Source organism: Chinchilla lanigera, unplaced genomic scaffold (assembly GCF_000276665.1).
Source record: "Chinchilla lanigera isolate Chin_1 unplaced genomic scaffold, ChiLan1.0 scaffold00021, whole genome shotgun sequence".
NCBI lineage: Eukaryota > Metazoa > Chordata > Mammalia > Rodentia > Chinchillidae > Chinchilla > Chinchilla lanigera.
Window position 1 is genome coordinate 27,670,807 of NW_004955422.1, and position 20,770 is coordinate 27,691,576.

The window sequence follows — 20,770 nt, forward strand, 5'->3', positions numbered from 1 at the left end:
ACAAGTGGGGCAAGTCCTGCTGACACCAAAGCACATCAGCGTGACAAGTGTAGTCTACAGGGGCCAAACAGGGCTGATGGGCAAAGATGTCATGGTGATCCAGACACGCGTGGTCTGAGATAAAAGGACACAGAACAAGACGACTGGGCAAACAGCCAAACAGTGGCAGAGGGTTCTGCATTTCCAAGAGATGATCCACTTAGTAACTGGAAGATGCTAGTCTGGCCAACAGGCTCAGAGAGAAAAGACTAACACAATGAAGTCTCTTTCTCTTTTGGATCAATCCATGTGCTGGAAATTAATTTTTGCACAAGCAAAATCAAGTGAGGGAAGGGACAAACATGGCTTCCAAACTAAAGTAGCCAGTTAGGTTGGAAAATCTTGTCCAAAACGATGCGATGCATGGGCAAGATTTACTTATTTCTTTTTATTATTATGGTGCTTTTATTAAAGTGGTGGTTTCTTTCCTGTTGTTTCTGAGCTTAACAAGTCGGAACAGGAGGGTTGAGGAGGGAGTCCTGAGTACTGCTTGCTGCCTACCCAAGTCCCCAACAGGCCAATCAGCATCACTGCTGAGAGTGGAAATGGGGCTCTAGGAGCTCTTCGGGGCAAGGGAACCTCCTCCTCAGTCTGCTGCCAGCCTCCAGGCTTCCACTGCACAAGGCCTGTAGGTAGGTGAGCTGCTGCCAGCCTGGCTGGGCACACTGACAGTCTGCTGACTCACAGAGGCAGGGGAGCTGGTGGTCTACACAGCAAAGGGCTGTTTCAGTGGGAGAGGAGCACACCAGAAATCTTGGAGGAGAAGCTCAAGCAGGTTGCCTGTGTGCAGAGAATGGCATATTAGTTCCATCAGGGACACAGACAGCAAGTCCCAGGGAGACTGGGGGGGCATTGCTTGGATGCTTCCCGTTGCCACTTCATTTCCTCCTGATGACCCAGCTACATGTTCCAACAGCCAACCCCCATGCAATGATCTGTTGTGTGGAGTGGGCATCAGGGTCAGTGGAGTCGAGCTCAGAGCCCATTGCTGTCAATGGCTGTCACAGAGGCAGGTGTTGAGGAACGTGAGGTGGTGGCTGAGGTCTTGTCCAGGGCTGGGCTGGGCACACTGCAGTCAGTAGACCTGGCTGAGGAGCTCCTCCCTCCGGGTAGCAGTGGCCGGCTCTGGCTGTGGGGACTCTGGCCATGAAGGCTCTGGCCACAGAGGCGGTGGTGCCGCTCCCAGTCCTTGTGTTGGCAGAAAGAGCCGCAGTACCGTGCAATATTGCAGCCACTGCATGTCTCACTAGCTTTGCGGCCACAGTTCCAGCAATTCTGTAAGACAGAGGCATAGGTTAGTGGCTGCATTTATCAAATGTCACTTACATGGTAGAGCAGGAGCTTGGCAACCTACCTGCGGTTGAATCCTGCCTTTCCTACGGCTTGACCATGGGCTCTCTCCCACCCACTGCCCTTCACCTGTGCAACAGGAAAACTACCTATTCATGGGACAGTGAGTCAAGAGCATATGTGAAGACGCCTTGCCCAGACCAGCTTGGGCAGGGTGGTCCTTACCTCTTGCGTAAGGCACAGACTCCTCTTTTGCTTCAGAGACCTAACCAAACTCTTTCCCAGGGTCTTGCTGCCACAGATATCATCCTAAGATCACATATTCATTCATGTGCTTGAATATTTTTCTCTTGTTCTTCCATTAAAGGAATAATCATTACTGTTTTTACCTATAATACCTGATCTTTTATTTTATTTATTTATTTATTTTTTTTTTTTCTGGTACTGGGAATCGAACTTACAACCTTGTGCTTGCCAGCCAGGTGCTGTGCCACTGAGCTAAATCCCCAGCCCCAAAACCTGATCTTTTAACGAAGAATTTTAAAGGAATACAGGCAAAGCTAGCTTTTCCAAAAAGTCATCTACCAAGGAAGCAGGATAGGTAAAGAGAAGGGAACTGGATGTGCTACTTCTTCCTTTGTTCTGTGTGTCTGTTTCTTTTGCTGACCTGATTTTTCATAAATGGGGAGGTAACAAGGGAAAAATGTAGGCCTTTTAGGGTCACTCAAGGCGCTAAAAGTCTAGCTCAGGTAGTTTTCCCACTTGTATTTTCTGAGTGGGGCAGGTTCTCCTAGGGCCCAGCAGAAACCACTGGGGACAGCACACTAGTTGAGAATGCTTGAATTCTATTACAGAAGATATGAGCCAAGTGAAGTTTGGTCAGAGCTGAAAGTAGCAGCCATGAAAGCAGCAGTAGAAATAGTGAACAGACAACTTGATGTCTCCCCAAATCAGCTAAGAACGAGTGCAGAGAATACATGTGGCCACAGTGTAGCCACCATAGGTTCCACGAGGATTCTGGTACTGACATGAGAGTCTGCACCCAAGGGCTCCAGGACCCACTGCTAAGAAAAAAGCTTTACAGCACTTGCCAGTTGCAGCCATTGGGAAGCACCTGGCAGCCAGTCTTCTTGCCCACAAGGATGCAAGAAGCCAGTCAGAGGCCTGGCTGCACACTACACAGTAAAGAAAGACCCCTGCCCACTCTGTGTATAGAATGAGAAATGACAGAATTAGGGGACCCCTCTGGGCCATCTCTTGTATTGTACAGACGGGAAAACCATGACCCAGATGTGCTAAGGTTATGAAATGATCGAGGGGCTGTGCAAAGCCTGGGACGCAACTCCTGATACTGTGATACCCTGTAAGTGTGATCTCAAAGCACATTAAGACAACTGCAGATTCTCTTCTTGCCTGGCGTGGTGGTACACATCTGTAGTCCCAGCACTCGGGAGGCTGAGGCAGGAGGACTACTGTGAGTTCGAGGCCAGCCTGGGCTACAAAGTGAGTTCAAAGCCAGCCTGAACTGCATCGTAAGATCATGTCTCAAAAAGACAAAAGGGGGGGGGGGGCGGAAAAAGACAACTGTAGATTCTCTTCTAATACAGACTCCTCAAGAAAGATACTCGAGGGACCATCAACAGTTGCAAACACCACCACCAGAGGGCCAAAGAGGGGGAGACACAATTCTTAGGTGATGATTATAGACCCTCTAACAAACTGTCTTCCACAGAATTTACTTCTGTTCGGTCCATAAGCTGCTTCCCAAGCATGCTGCGGCAAAATGCTGTCACTTATGAAGAAGCAGCCGGCTGCTGCCTACACAGGCTGCTGCCAAAAGGGTGTACAAGATTCACCTCCGTCAGTCTGCAAGGACATCTCAGAACTGGGTCAAAAGTTGGGCAAGGTAGAATACACTACCTATAATCCCATCACTTAGGGAAGCTGAGGCACGAATATGGCAAGTTCAAGTCCTGCTGGGGCAACACAGTGCAACCTTATCTCAAACTTTAAAAAGTGTGTGTGGGGCGGAGAGCTGGGGATATTGCTCAGTGGTGAAATACCTAGGTGTGTCCAAAAAAAAGAGAACTGTGTCAGAGTATGAAACCTCTGGTATTTTTACTTTGGCTGGCTGCCATTATTTTTAAAATGGCTTATTTCAAGATTTACGAAATACAGTAAGATAAAGTAAACAGTCTCCACAGAGGCAGGCTCATAGAAATGCAAGAATGGTGTGGTTAGTGGCAGAGAAGCCAGAGATAAAAAGGACAATTTCATGTTCTCTTCTTGGCTTTCCCCTAGGAAAGATCTCTTCCCCTAGGAGAGATTTTTTTTTTGCCAAGATATGAGACAAAGCAGGGTGCAGTCCTAGATATTCAGGAGGCTGGGGCAGGAGAGGATCACTTGAGTCCAGGTATTCAAGGCCAAACTGGACAACACTGTGAAGGCCAGCCTTCATTAAAAAAAGTGTAAGACAAAAAGTTGACTGTTATGGTAATGGTTTACCTCAAACCTGGAATAATAGTCTTGACCACATAGTCCTCTGTAGTTAATGGGAATGCTACAAAACTTAGCTGTGGTAACAAAAGTTAGAAATATGATTTCAATACCAAGTGTGGTGGTGCACACCTATAATCTTAGGACCTGGGAGGCTGAGGCAGGAGGGCTGCCATGAGTATGAGGCCAAGCTGGGATACATAGTGAGTTCAAGTCCAGCCTGAACTACATAGTGAGAACCTCTCCCTCTCCCTCTCCCCTCTCCCTCTCCCTCTCCCTCCCCTCCCCTTCCCTCTTCCTCTCTCTCTCTCTCTCTCTCTCTCTCACACACACACACACACACACACACACACACACACACACACACACAAAGGAATGGGGGGAGAAAAAGATGAACTCAAAACTTGTCAGTGGGTATGCTGGTACCTGCCTGCAATCCTAGCATTCAGAAGGCTGAGGTGAGAGGATGGCCATGAATTAAGAGGCCAGCCTGGGCTACATCGTGAGTTCAAGGCCAGCCTGAACTGTACAGTAAGACCTTGTGTCAACAAACCAAAAATAAAATAAAATTTCTCTTGTCAAGTAGAAAGCATCAGTTATGTCTGCATCACTCCAAGTGTGGCCCAGGACTCATTTATGTTATTATCAGAACTGCCGGAGCTTAGCTGGATATGGTAGTGCCCACCTGTAATGCCAGCACTTGGGAGGCTGAGGCAGGAGGATCACTATGAATACAAGGCCTGCCTGAGGTACAGTGAGGTCAAGATCAGTCTAAACTACATAATTAGACCATGTCTCAAAAAGCAAACCCCCAAACTACAAGGACTTGTCAAAACTCTTGGGACCAAATGTAATCATTATGTAGTGTAAACATGTACTAATAAAGACAAAAACTAAAAAAAATCCTTGGGCCCTATCTCAGACCTCCCTGACCTTATTGCAATTCTGGCCAAAGGAGAAAAGACACCCATTTTATGGGTGGCTGCTAACCCATTATGTTGCCAGGAAAGCCAAAGAGGAGACAAGAACAAGCCCTGGAGCAGAGACAAGGAGACCTCTCTGTGTCCCTCCATCCCCAGGCACTACAGGGAGAAGCCTGGGTCTGGCCTGTGCTGTGTGAGGAGCTGCCACAGCTTACACACTAACTGCATGGGGCACTGCTCCCACACATGGCCTCACTATTTTTCTAAGAACTGCCAAGCCAAGGACAGGTGCCGCGACATGCGTGGTACAGAGGAGAAAGCCGGTTCCTTGGGGGTGCGCTGCCAGTGTGAGGGAGGCGTGGACTAGATGTCAGGGCTTTCAATCTCTAGCCCTAGACTCCTTCCCCCACACTAGACAGCTTCTCACAAGATGAAGGAGAAACTCCAGGGACATGGTAAACATCAAGGAGAATTTTCTGGATGAAATGGAGAAGAACTATCCCTTCTGGTCCAATATAAACTCAGTGAAAACTTAGCCCCTCCATCCTTGCCCTATTTTGGAAAGTAAGTTTTGCTGAGATAGGTGGGGGCAAGCCCCTCACATGCAGGCCACTTTGTGAACTTTTATAAGTACAGTTTCTTAAAGACACATCCTTTACATGGAGAGCTGGGACTTAAACCTACACAAGCCAGATCCAGAACACATCCTCTTAGTCAAGGCCATATTCTTTTTGGAGACCAACACAGTTAAACACAGAAGGCTGGGGATATAGTGTATGGCAGAATGCTTGTCTGGAGTCCAAGAGGCCCTGGTTTGTTTGATCTCCAAAAACAGACAGACACACACACACACACATACACAACATAGATGTAAAATTAGATAAATACAAGCAAATGCAGATATTGATACGAGTGGCTATAAATACAGAAACAGTAGAAGATATATCTCTGCTCAAAAACAATGCTAAAGCTGGGTGTGCAGGAGGATCTCAAGCTTGACTAGCCTGGACAATGCAGTGAAAGATACTGACACAAAAATAAAAAATAATTTAAAAAATTTAAAGGCCTGAGAATGTAGCTCAGTGTGACAGACCTAGGTTCAATACCCAATACCTCAGAAACAAACAGAAAACAAAAGAACAAAAAACCCTCAATTCTACAGGAAAAGTTGGGAAAAGACAAAAGAGAGATGTGAAAGAACTATATTTTCACATCCATAGTATTCTGGTTTTTCTGTTTTGTTTTGTTTTGTTTTTTTTAGTACTGGGAATCAAACTCATGACCTTTCGCTTGCCAGGCAGGCACTTATGCCACTGAGCTATATTCCTGGCCTTTTTGTTGTTTTTTTGAGACAGGATCTTGCTACCCAGTTCAGGCTGACCTTGAATTCACAATGATCCTCCTGCCTCAGCCTTCCGAGTGCTGCGATTACAGTGTGACCACCATGCCTGGCTCAACAGAGTGCCACTATAATGCATTTTAACATATCCCCTATGATAGCACATGATATTGAGGCCATCTTCATCCTTACATAACCATGTTTGGAATTGTTATATTGAAAAGGATCATTTAAATATGAAAAAATAAAATTTTATTCATTCATTCTTTCATGCACTCATTCAGAGACAGGGTCTCACTTTGTAGCTCAGGCTGGTCTTGAACTCACTAGCAATACTTCTGCCTCAGCCTCCCAAGTGCTGGCATTACAGGTGGGCACCAACACATCCAGTATTCTGTTGTTTTATTTAAAAAACAAAACCAGCCAGTTGCAGTAGCTCATGCTTGTAATCCCAGCACTCTGGGAGGCTGACAGGAAGATCACAAATTTGACCTCAAGCTTGGCAACTCAGTGTAACCTTATCTCAAAACTAAAATAACAAATATCCACGAACCAAAATCAAACCCCCAAGCCATATATATATATAATTTTTTTTTTTTTTTTGGTCTTTTTGAGACAGGGTCTCGCTATGCAGTTCAGGCTGGCCTTCAGCTCACTTTGTAGTCCAGGCTGATCTCGAACTCACAATGATCCTCCTGCCTTAGCTTCCTGAGTGCTGGGATTACAGGTGTGTGCCACCGTGCCCGGCCAATATGTATTTTTATATACATGTATGCATGTATGTATGAGAGTATTTTATCAGATTGGTGTGTAGAGTCCCAAAGTGAAAACTGTAACTCCTGGTACAGCACCGAGGCCAACAAGTGGGTGTGCTCCCTCAGCAGACAGCCTCAGCCTCAGCCTCAGGGCCTTAAGAGAGCTCTGACCTCCGTGGACTCCTCTTGCTCATTGATGACGAGGAAGGCATCCTCTGCAGCCTGTCGTTTGACATCTGCAATGGTTTGCTCCATTCGAGCTCTCTCTGTTGCAATCACTTCAAATGCTTTTTGCTCAGCCTCGGCAACGGCCTTCTGTACTTCGGACATGGCCTGAATTTTCACCTTATTCACAGCTTCTTCTAGAAGAAAGTGACAGTAAAATCAACTGGCCGAGAAATCTTTTCCCTCCCACCCCAAAGCATTTCTAAGAACAGAGAGAGTGGAAGTAAGATCCGCAGGTGTGAACACTTGTTCTGTGCACACACACTTATTCTCACAGTTGTGCTGTTCATTCGTGCAGTCACGTGTTAGGGATGAAGACCAGGGTGGGCACTGTGCTAGGGCTGGGGATACACAGGTAACTACACATCATCCACCCTCTTCTGTTTGTGGTCAAATTATAATGGTGCCTTAGGTGGCATTGTACATGTCACTGTGAGAGGCTAGCATTCCCCAAAAAGGGAGGGTACCTAGAGTTTCACAGAGAAAAATGGTCAACTCTACAAGGGCAGAGAAAGATCAAAGCAGTATGTTTTGGTGGAGATGATAGGTGGAAATGAAGTTTTCAAAAAAGTCCTGCACAGCTTATTTGGTCCTGTGAGCTAAAGGAAATGCGAAGTTCCCCAAGTTGTGGTGGTGAACCTATGACATGTGTGCCACAGTGGATTGTTTGTATCACTGAAAGCTCTAGAAGGTTCGCCATCTCTGCCCTAAAGGATTCTATGCAAGAAGAAAAAGACTAACTGTGAGGTTGCAGCAGTGACCCAGCTGAGAGGGACTGTGAGTTTATGGAGGAGCAAGTGGCACCCAGGAGGGAAGAATCAGAAGGAAGGGGGTAGCACTGAGGGTATGGATATGGAAGAGGAGAATGGTGATGTTAGGTGATGAATGGCACTATGCAGAAAGCTGGCATGGAAGCAAGTGAGATGGCTGAGATGTTCTCTAGGGCATCCTGATGTAAATGACCAGAGGGCAGTTAGGTACAAGAGACAGAGCACAGCAGAGAAACTTGGGCTGAAGATGGAGGTTTTGGCAGATGGCCAGGAGCCCTGGTCTTCCACTCTGGCCAGTTACCCTCACTCTGCTTGGTTTTTGATCACTTCCTTCTCATTCCACCATGCTGCTGTTTCCACTCAGTGGTCACTTCCAATCACATGCTCTATGCCTTGAGCCTCTGCCCAATAAAAATGTGAATGACCTTCCACAAGTCCACAAGATGACATAACCCAGATGTGTAAGGAACTCCCTTATAGCTTGGTCCTTGTACGTAACTCAAACTCAAAGGAGGCTGAAACAATGTTCTAGGCTACTATGCTAAAACTTTCCATCTTAAGGTATTTTCCATCTTCACTGCAGGGGCCAAAGACTCCAGGCTTCCTTTTCTCTGGGTATCCACACAGGTCCATGTGGCCCACTCCAGTTATCCTCCTATGCCTCTTACTAGATGTTAGGTAGGTGTGAAAAATCACTTGCTGAGCCCATGGAACCATTTCCGCTGATACATTTTATCTTCTCAGCTTAAGGATGAATCACTAAGAATCAGTTTGGGTATCTATATTCCTGGAGACCATCTAAGACAACAGGTGGCACTGCAGCACAGCAAGGATTCATATCTCTCCACGCAGTACCAAAGTTGGGCTCTTAACCATAGATATTCAAAGTTCTTCCCAAGTAATCAAAGCCACTAATTTGAAGGAGATCATGTACACGATAATCTCTCTCCACCTTATAATTATCTTCATTTCCCACAATTCTAATCTATTTACTCTCAATATAATCTACAAGGCTGGGAGTGGTGGCGCAAGCCTATAATCCCAGCACTTAGGAGGCTGAGGCAGGAGGATCACTGTGAGTTCGAGACCAGCCTGGGCTACAAAGTGAGCTCAAGGCCAACCTGAACTGCACAGCAAGACCCTGTCTCAAAAAGACAAAAACAAAAAACAATCAATATAATCTACATTTTTTTCATTTGCAATTGCATATAGTTTTGCAAATTGTTTTACATGGTAAAATAATATTTTGTTGTGTGGTATCAAACTCTAACATAACTACTCATAGATATTTGGGCATTTTCCAGGTTGCTTCTCCCTTACCATGAGAATATACAAAATAATAATGATACTTAAAAGTGTACTAAAAACAGTATCTTTTTGTGCTGAGGAGGATGGTCCTGAAAGATTTATCTCAGAGCCTGTCACATGCTAGGCAAACACTCAACCACTGAGCTATACCCCAGCTTATACACAACTTGTATTTAAGTCCAACCATTTGCTTTGGAAGGAAGCATTCAAAAGCATGAAAATGAAGAACTGCATGTATTTACTGTTGATAATGCTTAATTTCTTATATAAACCTCTGATGAACTGATTAGCGTCATCAACAAAGTAGTCTAAAATGCTGTCAATAACTATTCTAAGACTTTAAACTGGGTGTGGCAGCTCATCCCTGTACTCCCAGCACTTGGGAGGCTGAGATAGAAGGATCCCTGTAGATTCAAGGCCAGCCCAAATCACATAGCGAGGCCCTATCTCAGAAAAATCAAAAAAACAAAGGCCTGGAATATAGCTCAGCAGCGCAGCACCTGCCTGGCAAGCACAAGGTCCTGAGTTCAATTTCCGGTATAAACAGCAACAACAACAACAACACAAAGACTTTAGATGGTGCATGCCTGTAATCCCAACACCTGGAAGGCAGAGGCAAGAGGATCGGCATGAGCTCAAAACCAGTCTGACCCTGCCTCAAGGAAAAAAAAAACATCTTAGGGAGCTGGGGATGGTAGGTACACTTGTAATCCCAGTACTAGCACGAAAGAAGTCGAGGCATGAGGACTGTGAGTTCAAGACCAGCCTGGGCTGTAATGTGAGTACATGGCTACTGTGGACTACATAGTAAGACTCCCATCTCAAAAAACAAAACGCAAAATAAACAAAACAAAAAACTTTGGGGCTACTTTGTCAGGAATGCTTTATCTTGCATGAAGGAAAAGAAGGCCAGTATCTGGATAAGGATAGCATTAATGATCTGAGGCTAGTTTTATCCCTCATCTTACTGGAGCTGGCAGCCCTCACCCACCTTTATTCTGGTAAAGGCCTACAAGGACAATTTTTTTTTTTTAAATTGGGGTGGGGTGGGGAGGGGTGGGAAAAGCAGATGGATAAAGAGCTGTGCCAAATGCAGAATGAAGCAGATGTAGAGACAGTATGTGAAAAGACTGGGCAGAAATGAATTAACTTCTATCAAAGGAAAGAAAAATTGGTTACTTCATGCCTTAGGGTGACCCAGTATAAGTGTGTGAAGGGCCTAGAGGAATCAATTCCAAATTCCTAACCTGCAAAAGAACAAGACCAGCAACCCAGATAAGCTGGATGAAGAAAAGTATGAATTAAGAGCTTCGTGAGGAGCTTATTAGACAACCGAAGTGCCAGTTACTAACCTTTTCTGCCAGTATGCATTCCCTGTTAGTACAAGCTGGTGAGTACATGCAGCCTATGAGCAAGCACACATACCTGTTTTCTTCCAGAACTCCACAGGTACATATCCTGTTCCAGGTCTACTGTTGAATTCCCGCTGAGAATCTGCAGCAGAGAGATAAGAGACCATACAGTCAGAAAGCTCTCTTTAATCAATAGTTTTGGCTATCGAGCCTCTTCGTGGTAGGTCCTCCTACACTGTAGGGTATATTTCTATTTTTTCTCCCTTTTTCCTTGATCCAAACTCACTCTGCAGAGTCTATTTTTCCCTTACCCTTCAGCTTTTTCCCTACCTTTAAAAAAATGTGAAACTTGAAAAAAAAATTTCAAAATTTTATTTTTCTAGTGTTTGAGGAATAAACCCAGGGCCTCACACATGCTAGGCAAGCGCTCCAGCACTAAGCTATATTCTCCAGCCCATGAAACAAAATTTCATTAGGTTTTGCACTCACCACTTCATCATTTAGCGCTAAAAATGTTCTAATGAGGGTTAATATCAGCTTATAAAATAGTATCTTCCTTCCTTCCTTCCTTCCTTCTTTTTGGTTTTGTGAGACAGGGTGTTGCTTTGTACCCAGGTTGGCTTTGAACTCGTGGTGAGCCTCCTGCCTCAGCGTCCCAAGTGCTGGGATCAGAGGCGCGCACGACCATGCCTGGCCTTCTACTTTTACTTTGTAACCATATACACATGCATCAAATATTAGCAGTATTTCAAAGCACTGAGTTTCTAAGTGATCTTTTTACTTATCTATGTGCTTTGACTTTTCCTCCTATAAATATGTGCTTTATGTGAATGTTACATGATGTCAGGGATTGAACCCATGGCCTTGCCTTGTGCATGCCAGGCAAGCTCTACCACTGACCCATACCCTCACCTACATATGTGTTTCTAAGGTACTCCCTAAATAAAGCACATAGATACTTATGGTATACGTATGTTTCTGTCTACATATGTCCATGTCTCACTTAACCTTCCTCATCACAAACAGGTCTCTGGCACTGCTCTATAGAAGTGTCAGAGAATACAGCTTTTCTCTTCAAATTCTGAATCTGTATGTTCAAGGCAGTTTCTTTTAAAGTTTCTTATAATACTTATAAATTAAACTAAGAGAAAAAGCTACTAGGAAAGAAAATACTCAGACCTCAGTGCTAACAGCAGAAGAACCACTACAGTGTGCTGAGAAGGACACTGTGGAGGGTGAATCATATCTTTACTCTATTATAAAGTATAATTATTTTAATTTTTTTTATTTTGTATTTTTTTGAGACAGGGTCTTGCTCTGCAGTTCAGGGTAGCCTTGAACTCACCCTATAGCCCAGGCTGGCCTCCAACTTGCAGTGATCCTCCTGCCTCAGCCTCCTGAGTACTGGGATTGATTATAGGCACGTGCCAGTAGGCTTGGCAATATTTTTTAATAGGAAATGATTCTATTCTAAGAATGTGTGAAAGCTAACTAAGGTCATTTAATGCAGCCAATATATGAGTTACATTTTCTCTGAGTTTTTACAAAGTATTATAGAAAGTAACACTTATAATTACTTTTTGTGTTTTGAGACAGGGTCTTGCTATGTATCCAGGCTGCCCTTGAACTCACTATGTAGTCCAGGCTTGCCTTGAATCTGCAGTGATCTACCTGCCTTAGCCTCCTGAATGCTGGGATTACAGCATGTGCCACACCTGGCTAAAATCTGCCATTTTAGGTGTAAAATTCAATGACAGTACATTCACAATGTTTTACAGCTAAAACCACATTAAATTCTAGAACATTTTTATCACCTCAATAGGGAACCATAACCCAGGCTGATCATTTTAAAACTCTGATCACGGGGGCTGGGGATTTAGCTCAGTGGCAAAGCGCCTGCCTGGCAAGCGCAAGGTCGTGACTTCGGTTCCTGGTACCAGAGAAAAACAAAAAACAAAAAACAAACAAACAAAAAAAAAACTCTGATCACATGAAAACTTTTATGAGAGGGGCTGGGGAATTAGCTCAGCGGCAAAGCGCCTGCCTGGCAAGCGCAAGGTCGTGAGTTCGGTTCCCGGTACCGGAGAAAAACCAAAAAAAAAAAAAAAAAAGAAAACTTTTATGAGAATGGACCATCACCTTTGCAACAAGAAAAAAATGCAACTTTCTTTAATACAGATGAAGTCCTGGTTCATGTGGCCATATTAAATAGTTATCAACCAAGAAAAAGCCACCGGCTTTAGCCATCAGTACACCCTCGGTCATAGCCTTTGTACCTTCCCAGTGCTCAGCATTTTATTTCTGACAAAAGTAAAAGTTGAAATGGTCCTAGCCCTACAGCTGTCTCACAGCCTGGAAGCTGGGGACATTTTCATTCTGTGTGCAAAAGCCAGAGAAATAGTTTTTATACTCTAACCCCAAAAGAGACAGAAGTTAGGACTGTCAAGTATTTCACTAAGAAAGGTAAACGCTAGGAGCTCACTGAAATTGAAGGCCAGATAGTACAAATAACTGGGTCAGAAAACGGGTCATGGTATTGTGGTTATGTAAGAGAATGCTTAGTTTTTAGAAGAAATAGGGCAAAGCATTTAAAGGTAAGGGTCTTGATGTTTAGGGAGACAGTCCTACCTTTCCACCTAGGTAGAGATAAAGCAAATGTGGCAAAATGTTAAAACCTGGTCAAGTCAGATGTGGTGGTGCACGGCTGTAATCCCAGCACTCGGGAGGCTGAGGCAGGAGGACTGTTGCAAGTTCAAGGCCAGCCTGGGCTACATAGTGAGTTCAAGATCAACCTGAACTACACAGCAAGACCTTGTCTCAAAAAACACAAAACAAGAGCCAGGTGTGGTGGTGCACGCCTGTAATCCCAGCACTTGGGAGGCTGTGGCAGCAGGATTGTTGCGAGTTCGAGGCCAGCCAGGGCTACAAAACCAGTTCAAGACCAGCCTGAAACTAGATAGTGAGACCCTATCTCAAAAAGACAAAAAAACAAAACAACCCTCCAAAAGAAAACACAAAACAAAACCAAAGCACTGGTCAAATAAAGGCACTTGAATGAGTATCAGTGATACTCTTTCAACATTTCCATGTTTGAAAATCAAAGTAAAAAATTGGAATACATTATCTCTAAGCAGGAGCACAGAAAATTCTCCTAAGACATTAACTTATTAATGACTGAGACTTCGATTAGCGAAGTATGGTGGCAGGACTCTGACAGGGTGAGGGTAGAAGAACCCAAAGTTGAACGTCAAGCTGAGAATTCAGTGATTTAGAAAGACCATGTCTCATAAAAACAAAAACAAAAACAAAAACAAAACAACAACAACAAAAAATTTAAGAGCTGGATATGTAGCTCAGTGCAAAAGCCTTGGGTTCAATCCGTACTACAGGGGTGTGTGTGTATCTTTTTTTTCTTTTTGCAGTAGTGGGGACTGAACTGAGGCCTTGCTGTGTTTTGGGGAAGCACTCTACCAATATGTTACATCTACAGACCTTTTAAAAATTTTTTTATTTTAAGATGGGGTCTTGCTTAGTTGCCCAGGCTGGCTTCAAACTTGAGATTCTCCTGCCTTGGACTACCAAGTGGCTGGGATTATAGGTATGCACTTCTACATCTGGCTATATAAGAAAATTTATTTATTTAGCATTACTAGAGATTGAGCTCAGGGCTTTTATACTGAACTACTTTCCCAGTCCTTTAAAATGTTTTTTTTTTTGAGGACTAGTTTTTTTGAGAACAGGCCAATAATCTCAACACTTGGCAGGGTTGAGGCAGGAGGACTGCCATGAGTTTGAGGCCAGCCTGGACTATACAGCAAGATCCTGTCTCAAAAATAAATAAAAATTTTAATATTGAGACAGGGTCTCACGTAGTCACTAATTTACCCAAGCTGAGCTTGAACTTATGATCCTCCTGCCTCTGCCTCACAGAGTGCAGGAATTACAAATGTGGGTCATGGTGCCTGGCTATGAAATCTTTAATGATGTGAGAATGTGCCCACTACTACATAAATTACAGTTTTAAAGAAATCAATACACAACTATAATATGCTTTTCTCAGCTACTTTTCAAAATTCTTGTGTGGCAGGATGGAATATTGAATTCCTTACATTTCTGTATTTTCCACAATGAGCCATACAGCTTTACTGACAAACCTATCTTCATAACTGCACTGAGAATTAAATAGTGATGTACAGAAAGTAATGAGTCTCAACTTTTAGAGCTCAGGCAGGCCCCACATCAGATCAATTAAATCATAATTCCTAGAGGTGAGCAAGGGTATGGTGAGTTTTTCCAAGGTTCCCAAGGTAACGGGGATGTGTGGGGAAGCAATGATGACAGTGCCTAGTTTAGAACTCAGCACCCTTGGTTAAGGTCTTCATACTATACCAGGAGCATCACCTGTAAATCATGTGTACATTTCTTCTATTTTAACTATGGCAAAGCGTTTATTTTGCTTTCCAAAATGCAATTTTTAAAAGTAGAAATTAAAAAGCAGTAACAAGTATTTAACACTATACATTTTATTAAGTTACTACTAAAAGTTCAATTATAGAGCTGGGTGTGGTGGTACACATCTGTGATACCAAGACTCAGGAGGTTGAGGCAGGAGGGTCACTGTGAGTTCAAGGCCAATCTGGGCTTCATAGTGCGTTCAAGACCAGCCTAAATTACAAAGCAAGACACTGTTTCAAAAAAAAGCAAAACAAAAAAGTTTAAATATAGGAATAGCAACAGTTTTTCAGGTCAGTGATAAAGCTGCCATGTTTAATAGGATGAGCTACTTTCACAAACAGAATTTTGTGTTCAGATTTTGTCTTTTTTTTATAATACTGGAGATTTAACCCAGGAGCTTCACACTGAGCTACACCCTCAGCCCTTTTAGAAATTTATTTTCATAGAGGGTCTTGCTAAGACTAAAAATAAATAAATCAATCCGCAGTGATCAGCGTTTACATAGAATACTGTGACACTGACTCTTCATGTTTTTGCAATCCATTTGCCTCAGCCGGCTCAGTGCTGGAATTATTAACATGTGCCACCACAAAAATCTAACCTCAGGTTTAATCTGTGTCAGGCTGGCCTCTCACTTAAGTTTCATAAAAGAGAATGCACTTAGAAAACAAAAAGAGCAGGGCATGGTAGCGTTCCTGTAATCCCAGCACTGGGGAGGCTGAGGCAGAGCAGCCTGGGGCACATAACTGAGATCAAGGTCTGCCTGTACTACATGGAGAGACCCTGTCTCAAAGAAACAAAAACCAAGAGACATCATCTACCCGAATTGACTTGCCAGGGAAGTACCGGGCCCTTTACAATTCCCTCTCCACTCCTCCAGGAGATAAAACATGAAGAGTCAACGTCACAGTAGTCTATGTAAACGCTGATCACTGCGGATTTATTTATTTTTAGTACGGGAATTGAACTCAGGACCTTGCTTTTGCCTAGCAGGCCCTGCGTCACTGAGCTATATCTTGGCCCCCTCACTGTGGAATTATATAACTCAGAGTCTAGGAATTTGGTTGGGGGCAAGGTACTAGAGGTCAAAATCTAGGATGATGAGCCACTGAGCTACACTCCTAGTCCTTTTAAGAGTCTGGCTAAGTTGCCCACACTGGCCTCAAATTTGCAATTCTCCTGCCTCCTGAGTAACTGTGATTATGGTTGTGTGCCACAGCGCTTGCCTCTAAGAATCCTTTCATCTTCCTAACAAGTTTTTCTCTTGAAGTTAACTGACTCCTTGCTCTCTCCTTTTCTCTCACTCCCTTTCCTTTTTGAGCAGTAGTAGGGATTGAAGCTGGAGCCTTCACACTGAGCTCTGCCTGCTCATTTTTAAAATATTTTGAGACAGGAACTTTCCAAATTGCTCCGAGTTCAAACTCCTGGTCCTCTGGCTTCAGTATCCCAGCGTACTGAGATTATAGGCTATATTCTGTTTACATAATTATTTTAACTGAATCTCAAATTATCCTCTTGTATAAATATACTGCTTCACTTTAAAGAAATCTCCAGCAAACATATGGGAATTTCAAGTGTGAATGGTGCTTTCCAAGGTTGCTCTACCCCTGCTGCTTAGGGCCCACTCTCACCATCTCAGGCATTCTTACCCTCTTTCCTGTGCTGGGTGCCAGTTTAATCAGTGCCAGGTCTCCTACTTCCTGGCTTATTCCCATGTATTAAGGCATACATGGGAATGACCGTGACATAGGATAGACGAGATCCACTTTTCCAAAAATTGAAGGTTAATCTAAAGAGTCTCACTATTCCAGTCTGCCTCAGCCTCACAAGTGCTGGGATTACAGGCATGTGCCACCACGCCAGGGTTTTTTTTTTTACGTACAGAATTCTGAGTTAAAATAACTTTCCTTTAAAATGGTCTCTTTTTTAAGTTATTTACTCAACAGACTAGTTCTTTGGTTTTTTTTTTTTTTTTTTTTTTTTCTTTTTGAGACAGGATGTCATTATGCAGGTCAGGCTGGCCTTGAGCTCACTTTGTAGTCCAGGCTGGTCTTGAACTCGCAGCAATCCTCCTGCCTATTTCCCGAGTGCTGGGATTACAGGTGTGCACCACTATGCCTGGCTCAGGTCTTGGTTTTTATTTATGATCTTTTTGAGTTTTGAGTCAGATTCTGGCTATGTAGTTCAAGCTTGTCTTGAACTCACTATGTAGCCCAGGCTGGCCTCAAACTTGTAGTGATGCTCCTGCCTCAGCTTCTCAAGTGTTGGGATCACAGGTGTGCACCACCATGGCCTGCAGTTTTTTACCACTTTGCATATGCTGGACAAGTGTTGCTCTAATGCCAGCTACATCCCTGGTCCTTTTTATTTTGAGACAGGCTCTTGCTGAACTGCCTAGGCTGGACTTGAACTTGTGATCCTCCTGCCTCAGGCCCCCAAGAAGCTCAGATTAAACATGGCCACTAAACCAGCCTTTCTGGAATTTATGGTATGGAGTATGATGGACGTGGATCTTCTAATTTTCCTTCTCTCTCCAGGGCTATTAACAATATATTTTTTAAAGTTTTCTTTTCCCGGAAGGGCTGCTCTTAACATCCACATCTGTCTCTGTAGTTTCTACCTTTAACATTAGAAGCTTATCCTTGGAGTCTGGTCACCTTTAACTGCTCATCATGCCACTAAAAAGCTACATGAAATCCAACAGGAGATGGGGCCTATCCACCTGACTGTGACTACAGTTTCCCAAATGTATTTGCCTCGGGACCCACTAAACATATATATAATCAGGTTCTTCAGTCCCTGAGTCCTAACTTCCAGGGAAGGACCTGGAACATTTATTTGTAGTAAAAACTGAGGTTGACACTCACTGTGAGGAAAAACTAATAGCTGAGTCCATTTCTTTCCTTTTAAAAAACTTTTAATTTGCAAATTAGGTGAACAATTTCAAAATATTAAAGCAAAATTTAATGAAGTAAATGAGGTAGGATAAAAAGAAGGTACAAAGGAGAAAAGGAAACTGTACTTTTAAGAAAAACTGCAGTTTCGGGATACAAAGTTACTCAGGTCTTTTTTCCTTCCAGGAAATGCACTAAAAAAATTGCTAAGGGTATTAAAGATACAGTTAAGCCTGTAAACTGGGGTCTGGGCCTGTGCTTTTCTCCAGAAAATTGAGCTTCCTTTCACAGATCTCCACCCTCAAGGAAGCAGCAATATTCATACGCTGCAGATCTCAACTCCCAACACACGTAAAGTGGATTGCATTCTAACATAGCCTGCTGGAAGGGTGACCTGACAGACAGCAGGAATATACATCCTGTATCATCAGTCTTGAAGATACCCCTAAAACTCCCAAAATACAGTATATCCAACTCCACATCATAAGGGGCTGTTCTCTCTTGAGGGACTGTTCTTGAGGGTGTAGTTTTATTAGTTTTTTTTTTTTTTTTTTCTGTTTTGTTTTTTGAGACAAGGTCTTGCTACATAGTTTAGGCTGGTCTCAAAGTCACAGGTCCTCCTGCCTCAGCCTCCTGAGTGCTGAGATTACATGTGTGTGTCACCATGCCCTGCTTTTTCAAGTGTGTACTTTAAAATTTCTAATAAACCCTTCCCATTCCTCTTAATGATTAGTCCTAAAAATTCTTTTTCTGCTACTAAAGCCAGTGAACCTGTAATTTAATTTCATGGGTATGGTGGGAACCTCCTCAGAGGGTCAGGTGACAGGGAATACCCATAAACCTCAGATCAAGACAGGGAACACAAGGTTGGAGATGCAGCTGTGATACAGTGCTTGTGTAGCATGTGCAAGGCCCTGCTTTCAATCCCCAGTACCATGAAATGAAGCTGCCAGCAACTCCAGATCCTCAACATGTAAGTAGTAGTGTGAGTCATATCAACGTGTAAATGATGCTTAAAAACAAAACAAAGCTAGCTAGACTGGTATCCTATCCAAAGATGGGCCAGTGAAGAGTGAGAGAGAGCTCACTAACTGCCCACTCCCCCATAAACTCAAGAGGAAATCATTCTCTTAGCTTCTGTGAGAAGAACTTTCTTTTTCTTTATAGTTGTACTTATTTAGATGAATGACAAATTTTCAGATGCCTGCTCTTGATTCGGCAGCACATATACAAATTTCCAGATGCCTGTAAACCGAAAAATCCCACCAATTCCTTATTTAAGTCACTTGGTGAATCTGTTCATTTGTTTTGCCCAAGAATACTACCCAATGGAGGAGAATGCTACTCAAAGTACTGTTATTGGTCCTAGAGAGAAAACTTATGCCAGAATGCAAAACAACTATGTCTTCCAGCGCACTGTGTAGTCTGGCTGACGACTTCCTTGATGAAACAGGGCCCAATATATCCTGGTACAAGCTTCTCTTCACAGATCAGTTAACAGCTTTCCTAGTTTTAGTCCACAGTCTAAGCAGCATGTTTGTTCAGGATATGAACTATGTTTATCTTTTACACTAAAATAATGTGTATGAGAAAAAAAACATTTTGTAAGTATAGATCATGATATTAAAAGATATTATTTAAGTCAGAGAGGCAGATAATACCCTAAAAAATATGATAACACTGAGCTGGGATGGTAATTCCATTACTCTGGGAGACTGAACTGAGGTAGAAGGATCTTAAGTGAGCCCAGCATGGGCAATTTAATGCCCAAAATTAAGTCTCAAAATTAAAGGGCTGGAAAAATAACTCAATATGAAGACCCTGGGTTCATTCTCCAGCATAAAAACAAACCACAACAAACAAAATGCTGGAATCTATGAAATTATAAACCTATAGTGACAATACAATTTATTGCCAAATTGTCCTTATTTTGGAGTGTGATGATAGCAATAATTATGACAGAATACAGATGTAAATTAGGACTATCCCAGGAAAATATAAAATTATGGTTACCCCCGACCCCCAAGGGTGAGAAGGATGAGTAGTGGTAATGCACAGCACTGTTTACATGACCCCAGCAAGATCTGTAATCCTAGGTAAAGAACAGCTGGCTTGTAGCGACAGCGAGCCTGCACGCTACCACTCACCTGCACATATGCACACTCACTGATGAGAGGTGGCGGCTTGGATGGAGAACTCAGTAATGTTTCCAAGCTGTCACAAGGAATACGTGTAAGTGATTAGATGGTGAGGGAGACCTGTTTCTGAAGTTTTCAATCAAAAGAATCACACCATAGCTGTAACTACTGAGATCATGCTGTGCTAGACACCCACAGAATGGTGCTGGTCTGTGGTTGGCTCAAAGGCCATGACTGTTGGGAGAGGTGGGAGAGTGGGATACCTCAGCCACTCGGCATTGGACAAGATACTAATTTTGGCTTTGCTTCCATTTTTTTTTTCTTGCAGTCTTTTTGAGACTAATACCTGCCTTTTCTGGAACATGCTAGTTCTGTCATAAGAAATTAATTTTCCTTGGTGAACATTTGGGAACTTTAAAAAAGTGGGTGGGTAAAGAGTGTGATCACAGATGGTCTGTCATTCAGCTATGCATTTGAATGGGGCACCTTTTCATTACTGGGTGAAAGTGGTGGAACTGCTGGTGGTAGTAGGGACTAAACTGGGCTTTTTGGATATAGCCCTGAGAGAAGAGCTGCTGTTGTCTCTGCTGCGTCAGGTTAGGGAGAGGGAAAATGGGGCAACCCAGCTTGGTACAGTCAAACTTTCTGTAGGAAGCCAGTGGGCAATGTTGACAGCAAGTTATTTTCCTGAATGGGGAGTTGGGGGTAAAGAGGCAAAATGAAGCAAACACTTTTAGGGCCACTGTGAGGAATAAATTAGGACACCCAAGCACCTAGCTGTGATAT

The 20,770-nt window shown here is 43.3% G+C and overlaps 1 protein-coding gene across 3 annotated transcripts in view; it reads right to left on the reverse strand.

Moving 5' to 3' along the window:
* Positions 1–408: 408 nt before the first annotated feature.
* The window catches only part of Cbfa2t2 (core-binding factor, runt domain, alpha subunit 2; translocated to, 2), a 138,170-nt gene continuing 117,808 nt past the window's right edge, over positions 409–20,770 (reverse strand). For 2 of the 3 annotated variants that reach the window (XM_013514210.1, XM_005384841.2), the window contains exons 9-11: positions 10,571–10,639; positions 7,014–7,204; positions 409–1,314 (exon numbers count right to left, since the gene is read on the reverse strand). In XM_013514210.1, coding sequence (XP_013369664.1) covers positions 1,015–1,314; positions 7,014–7,204; positions 10,571–10,639 — 560 coding nt within the window. In that variant the 3' untranslated portion in view covers positions 409–1,014. The remainder of the gene's footprint in view (positions 1,315–7,013; positions 7,205–10,570; positions 10,640–20,770) is intronic. The other variant, XM_005384842.2, reaches the window with a different exon arrangement.